This window comes from Myxocyprinus asiaticus, chromosome 1 (genome assembly GCF_019703515.2).
Source record: "Myxocyprinus asiaticus isolate MX2 ecotype Aquarium Trade chromosome 1, UBuf_Myxa_2, whole genome shotgun sequence".
Classification (NCBI taxonomy): domain Eukaryota; kingdom Metazoa; phylum Chordata; class Actinopteri; order Cypriniformes; family Catostomidae; genus Myxocyprinus; species Myxocyprinus asiaticus.
The window spans coordinates 6574327-6586535 of record NC_059344.1 but is presented as its reverse complement, the minus strand read 5'-3'; the positions used below and the strand labels follow the sequence as shown (position 1 = coordinate 6586535).

Below are 12209 nucleotides of genomic sequence, written 5' to 3'. Positions count from 1 at the left end.
TGAGTAATTTTTAGAACTGTTTATAAGGATATCCCCTACTGGGTGAAGACAGTGCTTTGACTTTTGAAGGTTAAAGTCAGTCATTTTATAACTGATGTATGGAACTGGAATAAATTCTATTGCAGGCGATAGGAGACGAGCTGGTCGTAATTTTTTTATTACGTTCTGTTGAATATATGCATGCTTTGTTAATGTGTGTATATCCAAAAACCTTGCAACTTGTAAAGTGTACTCTTCTACACCAGCTTTTGCATGAACACTGTCTGGCATCGCATGCTTGCTGCAATAAACTAGTACTACACCACATCATAAGCTATGTTGTGCTCCTTTACTTGTCATGGTTTGAAAATAAGAACAGTTTACTTTTTTTTTTTTTTTTTTTTTTAGGAAGTAAATAATTGATAACAAATTGGTCTTGTGTTTTTATAATTGTGTGTATAATATATATATATATATATACATATATATAATGTTTTTACTGTATAATAGGCTTTGTAACTTACCTATTTGAGGATGAGGTGACTGTAACTGTAAATAGTTGGCTGACATGGGTTGTTCAATGGCTGATGCCAATACAGATATCTTGAAAGCAGGGTGGCCAATGGCTAATTAATATAATATGATTTAACGACAGCAAATTAGATTTACACAAGTTTATTCAGACAAAATTCACATTGACATGGCTGTAATTATGTTTTGAAACTGAAACGAGGGGGAGGTAACACTTAAATCCAAGTGAGCACAGTATATCGGCCAATAATCTCAAAATGGCCAAATATCATCCAATGTATCAGCCTTGCCAATATATCAGTCTGTCACCAGTAGTAAACATAGACCTTAGTGTTTACTAGGAGGGGCATATTCAGCGGGGCCAGACATCCAACAACAGCCCTGAGATCTGCTGTTGTAACTATATTTAATCTATAGCAGTTAAGCGGAAGAATTTAAAACTGGCCCCAGAACTGCTGCTCAGGGAAGGGGACACCAGCTATTGCCAAGGACAACAGGTGTCCTTAGCAAAGCAGGGGCCACCAGTAGGCGTGTATGAGGTCTTTCCCTGCCCTTTAGTAAAACAGCCTGCAGTTATTGGTCCAAGTACACAGTTTGTCCTGCCTCTCACACCTTTTAGGTTGCAGAACTTGATACCACATGTTTAGCTCTGTTATTTATTGGGGTGCAGTCACGTGTGATACTCTTGACCAGGAAAGGAGCACTGGGCAGCAGAAGTTCTGCTCGCACCTCCACACGGGCACCTCGGACAAGTGGAGTCTGGCCTCTTCCTCCACGGTCATACACATACACACAGAGTCCACTAACCCACGGACGGGATTTAGAGTTCCTAAGGCGCAAGGCGCATAACTTTTAATTTTAAGAGTTAGAGGGATAAGTGAAAAAGATGACGGCTGTTGTTGAGACGCAGATGCAGTATAACACCACCTACATGATGTCTACTACAGAAGACTACATGACTCAAGAGGAAGACTGGGACAGGGACCATCTGTTGGACCCTGCCTGGGAGAAACAGCAGAGGAAGGTAGGTCCACGTAAATGTGCTGGGCATGCAACACAATGAGGTAACTTTGCTAGAAGATGTTCATTTCCAATACTATTCTCCTTTTATCAAATATTTACCATGGTAACCACAGCTTTTGCAAAGATTTCATAGTTATTGGTTATTTTATGATTCTGTGGTAACAATATAAACAACATAATGACCATAAGATTATGAAAGCATCTGTTACTGTTTGGAGGACATCCCTATTAATCTTTAATAGTTTTACAGTAGTAGCAAGCATACTGCAGTTGTGGTACTTTTGGCAGAAACTATCAACATTACCATGATAAATTTAGTGCTACATAAAACACAACAAGGGCACTTTGTGGGGAGGTTTTATTTTTTATATTACAGGACTATCCTTGCAATCCCCTAAATTTATCATGATAACCATAGCTTCAAAGTATGACAGATACTTCTATAAGCCACCACTGTCATCACAAAATAAAAAAACAATTACCAAAAGGTTATGAATGGATATTCTGAAAAGATTCTGACACTGTTTTAAGGAGATACCATATTAATTTAGTGGTTTTACCTTTGTAACAATAACTAATAACTATATTATATTTAAGTAGAAACTATGGTAACTTTTCTTCTTCTGGTAACTTTGAGTGATTTTATATATATATATTCAGGGTTGGGGGGTAACGATTACATGTAATGGGATTACGTATTTAAAATACAAAATATAAGTAACTGTATTCCACTACAGATACAGTTTAAATCATTGGTAATTAGAATACAGTTACATTCAAAAAGTATTTTGATTACTGAAGAGATTACTTTGCATTTTATTGTCATTTGTTTCATTTAATATTTAGTCCTTTCAGATGGAAAACATTTATCCATATATATGATGCGATCCAAAGTGCATTTGAACAGTGGTGAAACACTTTCTTATGATGTTACATTCATATGAGCAGACAGAGAAGTAAGTTTGGAGCAAAAGAAATAGAAAGAAACCTTGTGTAATTTGTCAGCATTACGCTAAGCTAAAATGCTATTTCTAGCCATTTTACATGCACGTTACCAGGCACGATCATATTTTTTTATCAAGAAAATTCACGTTGGATCATAATTTCTTTTTTCTAATAAGACCTTTGATATTAGGGCAAAAATCGTATTCTTGGTAATATTTTTTTTTTTATTGTTTTCCTGTAAAAATATCTTAAAATCCTTAAAACAAGATCAATTTGATTTATCATGTTTAGAAACAACACTGCATAAGATATTTATGTTTTTCAGAGAATGTATTTTTTAACATGTGTATTTTGTCTTACTGTACTGGCAGAGTTTTTATAGACAAAATAAGAGAAAAAAATCTACCAGTGCTGAAGAAGTAATCCAAAGTATTTAGAATACATTCCTGACTTTGAGTAATCTAACGAAATACGTTACAAATTACATGTATGTATTCTGTAATCTGTAGTGGAATATGTTTCAAAAGTAACCCTCCCAACCCTGTATATATTCAAGGACCAGCTTGTGCTCAGTCTTTTACTGTCATGTGTATAACAGAAGCAAGTGCTCCACAAGATGCCCTTTATTTTTGCAGATAATGTAGCTAAATTTTGCAATTATTTTGCAATACTAAAATCTTTAAAATACTAAAAATGTTAAAATTAAATAATACGTATATATTAATATAACACATATACTTGTATATTAATATATACTGTAATATATTAATACTGCACTGTAAGTGTTTGGTCTGTGCGAGTCACCTACTGACAGCTGTGTCCCCCCCCACACACACACACTTTCAAAATGACTGCTACATTCCAGGTCATACCCCCTTTTTAAGATTTATGCATTTCAATTTCATAACAAAATTCCATCACATTGAATTGAATTGAAATGTTTAACAAAACTGAATTAATTAAATTAACTTTATTAATTTATTAAATTTTATTATAGATTAGGCTACTTAGTTCAATTTGATGGAATTTTGTTATGAAATTGAAATGCATAAATCTTAAAATTATTTTTTGTGTATTTTGCTTATTTTCTATGTTTTACATTTAAAGTACATTTAAAAGAACTAAACTGCACTCCATGGGCGAAACAACTCTATGTAGAAGATAATGTTGAAGAAAACACATGTGCAGGCACTCTTCATAAAGGTGTCTCATAAACACTTATTTGATGTTGGCAAGACCTGACAAGGCTTGAAAGATATCAACAGATGGTTCCTCACAGAGTGAGAGAGAGAGGAAAAAGAGAAAGAGAAGTGCAAGAAGGGTTCATTTCAGTCTGTGAATAAACACGCCCTAAAAATACTCCTGAACCTTGCCGCCCCATCTCCCGTATTCCTACATCGTTCCCTACATTGATAAGGAAATTTTTTTGGCCTCCTTTGCTTGTGCAGTCACTCCCTTTCTGTTCCACGGCCAGGAAAAACAGGGTACCACGTCAATTGTCACTATTTTAACTGCACACAATTTTTAAGATGCATCTGGTGGGGTTACATTGCCAACACCTTGCACTTTACACATGTCAATAGTTATTTCATCTACCCAGCTAGAATAAGTTCTTGTGAACTTTTGTTTTAAACCATTTATATTTTGTTACTTTTACTCCATATATGAGACCATCATAATAAATACATATGCTACTGTATTTCTAAAAGATGACAAAATAAACTTTTAGCATATACTGTATACATGCACTTAAAATGTACAGCCTCTCCTAGGAAAATTTTTTGTTGTTGTTTTTTTGGAGCTTGATGGCTCATTTAGTGCATTTGAAGTGTGGCAACCTGTGGATTTGCATCTGTTTTTGTAATAGGCCTAAGCCTACAGGCGACACAAGTACATTTGCATATGCTTGCATATAGACATGGAAACGTGCAATATTGACATACTGACAATATCTTAAACATAAATCATTTTACGTATATTAAACTTTAGAGATGTACAAATGTTTATGAATCCTTAAATGAAATCTGTGGAATTAATCAGTTGATTTTACTGTATTCATAATCAATGAGAGTAATTAAATGATCAATTATTCACATTTATTTTACGCAGTTGTAGCATTTACCCAATTTGAAATTATAGAACAGTTTCATTCTGTGTAATTTCTGGTGCACTGTTCAACTCATTTAGAAGGATTACATCATTTTTGAATGAAAACATGAAAATTCTGTCATCATTTAATCATCGCTTAATCATTTAATATTTATTTTGTTTGCCATGGGACACAAAATAAGTTTAATGCAGTAGCTCAAAAAAATAAAATGCACCACAAAAAAGAAAGAGAGAAAAAAAAAGTATAAAATAGTAAAAATATAAGTAGCCTTCCAATATATTTATGATATAAAGGATTCCTAAAATGTTTTAAAGCTGTACATAAGACAAAAAGACATTTAGGTTTTAGATGCTGTAACTACGTCCATATTGTACGTTTCAGCGTAAATGTTATGCACAAATACATATGAATAATAATGAGATCACTGTGCATTAACTGTGCATTTTTTCTATCCAGTTAGAAGAGTTGTTCACACAAAAATGAAAATTCTGTCATAATTTACTCACTCTCATGTCATCCCAAACCTGCATGACTTTCTTTCAAAAGTGGTACACATAACAGAACTGTTGTGCTAAAGTGCTAAAAACAATACAAGTTCTTGTTTGAACACAGACATGACACTGTGAATGAGCTGAATGAGCTTATGAATTAAATTTTGGGTTGTTTCTGACCTAAATCTATCATATGCCTTCAGAAGACATGCAATATGATGCTTGAGTTGCATGAACTGCTTTTGGGTCCTCTTTTTTTGCTTAATAGTAAGCCACTATTCATTGCCATTGTATTAAAAACACAGACAGAAATATTCATTAAACATCTAACGCAAATGACATTGTAAATGACAAATTATTCAGTAATATAATGACAGTTTTTTCTTTAAAGGAATATTCCGGGTTCAATACAAGTTAAGCACAATTGACAGCATTTGTGGCATAACACTGATTACCATAAAAATCAAATTCGACTCGTCCCTCTTTTTTTTTCTTTTTTTTATTAACATTTTTTATTAAATCTTATAATAACAAGATTACACACACACACACACACACATATATATAATACAATCATCACACAACATATATATTCCAAATACCTGCCCCATTTCCAGAAAAACAAATATAAATCACCTCGTCTTCCCAATGACACCTCCTAATAAGCCGCTACCCTCCCCATCTCTGTGCACCACTCCAGATATGGGGGCGCACCAGCTGACCTCCAACCCCTCAAAATAACCTTTCTGGCAATCATCACACAGGTCAGAACCCAGTTCTCAATATGGCCATCCCCCACATCAATGACCACTCCATTGCCCAGAACACAAAGTCTGGGGCAAAACGAAACCCGAGTGCCCACCACGTCCCACACAAAATTCTGAACCTTTGACCAGAATTTCTGGATCTCGACACACCACCAAAAAACATGGGCCATGTCTCCATCCTCCGACTGGCATCTCCAGCAGGTAGGTGTGTCTTTAAGACCAAGCCTATACTGTCTAGAGGGGGTCCAATAAAACCTATGCAAAATTTTGAATTGTATAAGACGCACCCTTGCATCTCTAGATGCAGACTTAACGTTTTTAAGAATCTTAGCCCACACTTCTTCCTCCAATGCCAAGTTGAAATCTTTCTCCCATACTCTCTTGAGAGAAGTTAAGGCTCCATCCCCCAGACTCTGAATTAACAGGGAGTAGTACACTGATGCCTCATGACCTTTTCCAAAAGCTGCAATCACCTCTCCCAAAGCATCTGCCTCCTTAGGGGGGTGTATGCTACTCCCAAAAATAGTACAAAGCAGGTGGCGCAGTTGTAAATACCTATAAAACTAAGGTCTGGGGATCCCAAAATGTTGGACCAAGTTTGCAAACAATCTCAACACTCCACTTTCATATAGGTCACTGAGTGTAGCAACCCCCCTCACAATCCACTCTGGCCAGCAGAAAGGGGACTTGCCAATACACAATCTTGGGTTCTGCCATATGCTTGAGGCAACATTTAAATAAGTGTCCAATTTAAACGATCTGGACACTTTAGTCCATACCGAGTGTAAATGCGAAATAACCTCATGTAACTTAACTTTTCCGATTAGTTTGATAGAGATGCTTTGTAATGGCAAAATAGGGGCAAGAACTGCCTGTTCAATAACAAACCAGGGAGGGGCTCTCTCAGGTGGAAGTGACCAATGAACCAAATGTCTGAGACTGAACGCATAGTAATAAAACAAAATTTTGGGTAGGCCTAGCCCACCTTTGTCTATCAGCCTATGTAACTTATTAAAATGCAATCTGGGACGTTTACCATTCCAAATGAAGGACTTCACTATGCTATCAAATTGCTTGAAATAAGAGAGGGGGACATCTACAGGGAGAGATTGTAGCAGGTAGTTAAATTTTGGAATACAATTCATTTTAATAACATCAACCTTCCCAATCATCGATAAATGTAATGAAGCCCACCTGCCCACATTGCTCGAAAACCTTTTTATTAAAGGGTCAAAATTAACACTAACTAAATCAGGTATTTGCTGGGAATAAAATCCGCAAATACTTAATGCCCTGTTTGGGCCACTGGAAGGCGCCCAGCTGGAAAGCCATTACTGGACAGTACGCTGTCAGTGCCAAAGCTTCGGATTTAGACCAGTTGACTTTGTATCCTGAGAACTTGGAAAAGGAATTAATAATTCTGTGGCGGCAAGGCATAGATCTAGTAGGTTCAGAGACAAATAATAAAATATCATCTGTGTAAAGCAGAAGCTTATGCGCCACACCTCCTGCCACCACCCCTGGAAAATCATTCTCCTTTCTTATCGCAGCTGCTAATGGTTCCAGGGCAAGACAGAACAATAATGGGGAAAGAGGGCAACCCTGCCGCGTGCCCCTATCCAGAGTAAAATAATCTGAAATTAATCCATTTGTTTGTACCACTGCTACAGGGTGTCTATAAAGTAATTTAATCCAACCAATAAATGTACTCCCGAACCCATACATTTCCAAAATCTTAAAAAGATAATCCCATTCTACCATATCAAACGCCTTTTCGGCATCAAGTGAGATGGCAGCGACCGGAGTCTGATCATTCACTACTGACCACATGATATTGATGAGACGCCTGATGTTATCAGAAGAGCTGCGGCCTCGAATAAACCCCACCTGATCTATATGTATAAGAGATGTCATAACCTTACTTAATTGGTTAGCTGATTACATCTAGTTGGATCAGGGTGATTGGATGGTAACTTTTACACTCGCTTGGATCTTTGTCCTTTTTAAGAATCAGACTGATCCAGGCTTGTGTCATGGTTGGAGGAAGCTTTCCATTCTTTAATGATTCAGTATAAACTTCTAACAAAAGTGGAGCCAGTTCTGTAGCATAGGATCTAAAAAATTCTATGGCAAAACCATCTGGCCCCGGAGCCTTGCCAGTAGGTAGGGACTTAATTACCTCGTCAAGCTCCTCCAAGGTTATCTCAGAATCAAGAGTTTTTTTGCTCAGTCTTCAGTTTAGGAAGTTCAATGGCTCCACAAATTTTTTAGTATCTTCATCAGTAGACGAAGATGTGAAACTATAAAGATCAAGATAGAACTCTTTAAAGGCATTATTAATATCAATGGCAATGGAGATGAAAATTTCACCACCAGCAGATTTCACTGAGGGAATGGTCCACCGACTCAAAGTATGACTGTCTTGCCCTGAATAGCCAAAACTCCACTTTCTGCGACAAAATAGTATTATATCTATGTTTTAATCGGGTCAATTCTCTGAGGCCATCAGATGACATACAGCGCTTCAGCTCTGCCTCTGCACTTTTAATATTTCCTTCCAACTCCACAGTTCTCGTGCTTTGGATTTTTTGATGAATGAGGCATACTGTATGATCCGACCCCTAAGAACCGCCTTAAGTGCCTCCCAAGCCACGCCCACAGAGGATACCCAGGACCAAACTCACCAGGGCGTAAGACTAAAATGTTTCCAATTGAGCAATCAACAACAGATGAAATGTGGGATTTGGATATATATATAAAAAATCTATTCTAGAATAAATCTTATGGACTGATGAAAAAAATGTATAGTCTCTACCAGATGGGTTCAAAAGTCTCCAAATATCTGTAAGACCAAGATTTTTACACATCCTGTGAAGCATCAGTGTTGCTCTAGGGGGCTTACTCACTTTTGCTTCACTATGATCAAGGACTGAGTCCATCAAAAGATTTAAGTCTCCTCCCAAAATTATATCATGAGGGGTGCCAGCGGCTTGCAACATCCCTTCAAGATCTATAAAAAAAGCCCTGATCATCAGCATTAGGTGCGTAAATATTAGCCAAAATCAGACTTTGCCCCTGAATTTCTGCTAAAACAATAATGACTCTTCCTAATTTATCTTTAATCTGTTAGAGACATTTGAATTGTAGGTGCTTACTTATCAGTGTAATGACTCCCCTGCTCTTACTTGAGCCAGGACTAATGAAAAGATGTCCACCCCATATCTTCCCAAATTTTTCAGCTTCCTGAGGGAAAAGATGTGTTTCTTGAAGAAACACTATATCATATTTCTTATACTTAATAAGAGAAATAACCTTCCTTCTTTTTATGGGGTGCCCCAACCCATTCACATTCCATGTGGAGAGAGATAGTACACTCATATTAACATTTGACATTTTGATATAATAGAAAAAATAAATTGTGTGCTAAAGACAAAATTATGAAGACCACATTTCAGCATTAATGCAACAATAAAACCCCGAACTTCCCCCCGAACAAAACAGACAGAAAAAAGAAAAACGTGTGCATTAACCCCACGCACGACAGCGCCAACCGGTGTCAATCCCTTTAAACTCAAAGAGTCCATGTACGCCTACAAGAGCCCCCGCGACAACTTTGCCATCAGATTGCTCAATTTTGCCTCAAAAATTTGTAAGGCAAAATTACATAACATAAAATATTTTGTAAAACAAACCCCAGCCAATAGGCAGAATAAACACAAAGAACATGTAGACTCATTCACAGAACTGTCTCGAAGGTGTGTTCCTTCACAAAACAAATTCCAGCCGATATAAAGCCGTTCAGTTTCCTCGGTCAGACAAACGAATCTTCAGTGAGCCAGCTGATGAGTGCAGCAGATGACATAATCATTCCATTGTCCCACGAAAATACTCCACAAATCATACTCCAGCCAACAGGAGGCATAAGCACAAGGAACTGACAGATTCATCCATAACTGTCCCGAAGTAGTGTTATTTAACAAAACAAGCTCCAACCACTAGGCGGGACCAGCACAAAAGGAAACGAAACACGCATCCCGGTTCCTCGGATAGTCACGGGTAAATTCACTCAGAGGCCGCATAAAAGTATATCCCATGATTTACACAGTCCGCCAACTTTATAAAAGACATTCTTTGTGTGGGCATGTAGATATTTTGTGGCCATCCGTAGTGTCTATTCTCAGTCTTCCCGGGAACTTCATTGTATACATGATCTCCTGTCAATGCAAAAGTTTTTAAGGAAAAGTGTTAATCAACAAAACAAAACAATCTCCAACCACTCGGCGGAGCCAACGCAAAAAGAAACAAAAATGGCGCCCAGCTTCCTCCGAAAGCCAGAGCATATACAGTGAGCCAATCCACTCACAAGAAAAACACCCAGTGGTTACTCACCCATTGTTTCAATAAAAGACATTGCCTGATTGGGACATGTAAATACTTTGCTGCCGTCCTTGGTGTTTATTCTCAGTCTGGCTGGAAACATCAGAGCAAAAGTGATCTTCCGCTGATATAAGAGTTTCTTGCATTCCTTAAACCGATCACCTTTCTCTCTTGTCGAGTTTGCAAAGTCCGGGAACAAGAAAATATTGTAATTCTTCCAAGCTTTCATATGCTCCTCACCTGGCGCGACATGAGATCTTTATCGGATGATTTCAAAAATTTGTCCAGAATTGATCGGGGCCTGTCTCCCTCAGCAGATCTGTGCGCCAGGAATCTGTGAGCTCGCTCGATTTCCAGCTTGTGGCCTGTTATGTCGAGCAGACTCGGGAAAAGCTCGTCTAGGAATTTCACCATATCTCTGCCCTCCTCATGCTCAGGAATTCCAACAATTCGAATGTTATTCCTGCGGCTTCTATTCTCAATATCTTCAAGCTTTTCAAGAACATGTTCCAAATCAACTTTGGTCGCGGGCTAATTCCCTCTCTGATGCCTCCAAATAATCGATTCGTTTTTTGACATCTGTCACTCTTGTGACTAGCTCAGAGAATTTTTTTTCCGTCGCTGTAATCGATCAACGTATTACATCCTCCAAGTTCGCAAGTACCTTTGTCAACATCACCGACATGTTGGACAGTTGATGCTGGATTCCTTCTCCCGCCGCGCCATCCAAATCGAGTTTCCGGTCCACAGACCTGTCTGAGCTTTCATCTTGAACCCGTAAGTGTTTTGAATGTCTCCAGAGACTGAGGATTTTGACTTCTTTGCCATGTTTACCTCAAACAGCAAATGTGTAACTGGGTGTATCGAATTTCACCAGATTATATCATGAAAATAATTAATTAAATTAGCAAAGTGCGCAGAGCTGTCTCTCACACGTCTGCCCTTCGCATGGCGTCACGTGGCTCCCCCTCGTCCCTCCTTTAAAAAAAAAAAAAAAAGAAGCAAATTGAGGTTACTTACAATGGAAGTGATTGGGGCCAAATTTTGGAGGGTTTAAAGGCAAAAATGTGAAGCTTATAATTTTATAAAAGCACTTACATTAATTCTTCTGTAAAAACTCATGTATTATTTGAGCTGTAAAGTTGTTTAAATCGTAATTTTTACAGTCATTTTAGGGTTTTAGGGTTTGTTGACTACATCATCATAGCAACGAAGTTGTAAAATTGGCTATAACTTTACACAGAAAAGGTTATTAAGCGATTTTATCACATTAAAATCATGTTTACATGCATATTGTTTATGTCTTGTGGCTATACATTTGAAAAAGGAAGTATTTTAACATACAAAAATAGGCCCTCATTCACTTCCATTGTAAGTGCCTCACTGGAAGCCAGATTTTTGCTTTTTTTCTTTCTTTTTCTTTTTTTAAAGGAGGGGCAAGTCAAAATAAATGTTTGTGATAATCAACACAAATGCTGTTGATTGAGCTTAGCTTGTATTGAATCCGGAATATTCCTTTAAGGGAATGGTTTGCAGTGAGCTCCATTGAGGAAATAATGTCAATTAGTGCCAGCTGGGTGACACATTGTAGCCATCTGGAGATGTGGCAATGGATCTCCCAATCTGATTAAATGAACCTAATATGAACTGTTAACTCTATCTTGTAGCTATAATTTTGTTTCGTTTTGAATGGCTTCAAAAATGTTAGGCTTCAAAACTGCCTATCAGAGCAGTCTCAGGGTCTTGTTCAGTGGCAGAGGGTCTTCAAACATCCTCAGGCATGTGAGATCAGCATGAGGAGCTGATATCACAGTGTAAATATAGAAAGTGCATCATTTTGCAATGAAACAAATATGGGGGCGGGGGGGGGGGGGGGGGGTGTTCTGCACCTGTTGTAGCTCCCTAACACATAGACTGAAGTCACAGTAAGTGATTGTCAACATGCTATTTCATCTGATATGTGTCAAAAGGCAGCAGAAAATAGAC

The 12209-nt window shown here is 37.7% G+C and overlaps 1 protein-coding gene across 1 annotated transcript in view; it reads left to right on the top strand.

Annotated features, from left to right (window-relative positions):
* Nucleotides 1-1192: 1192 nt before the first annotated feature.
* The window catches only part of LOC127448784 (alpha-actinin-2-like), a 62458-nt gene continuing 51441 nt past the window's right edge, over nt 1193-12209 (top strand). Inside the window, exon 1 of the mRNA XM_051711630.1 lies at nt 1193-1534. Coding sequence (XP_051567590.1) covers nt 1397-1534 — 138 coding nt within the window. The 5' untranslated portion in view covers nt 1193-1396. The remainder of the gene's footprint in view (nt 1535-12209) is intronic.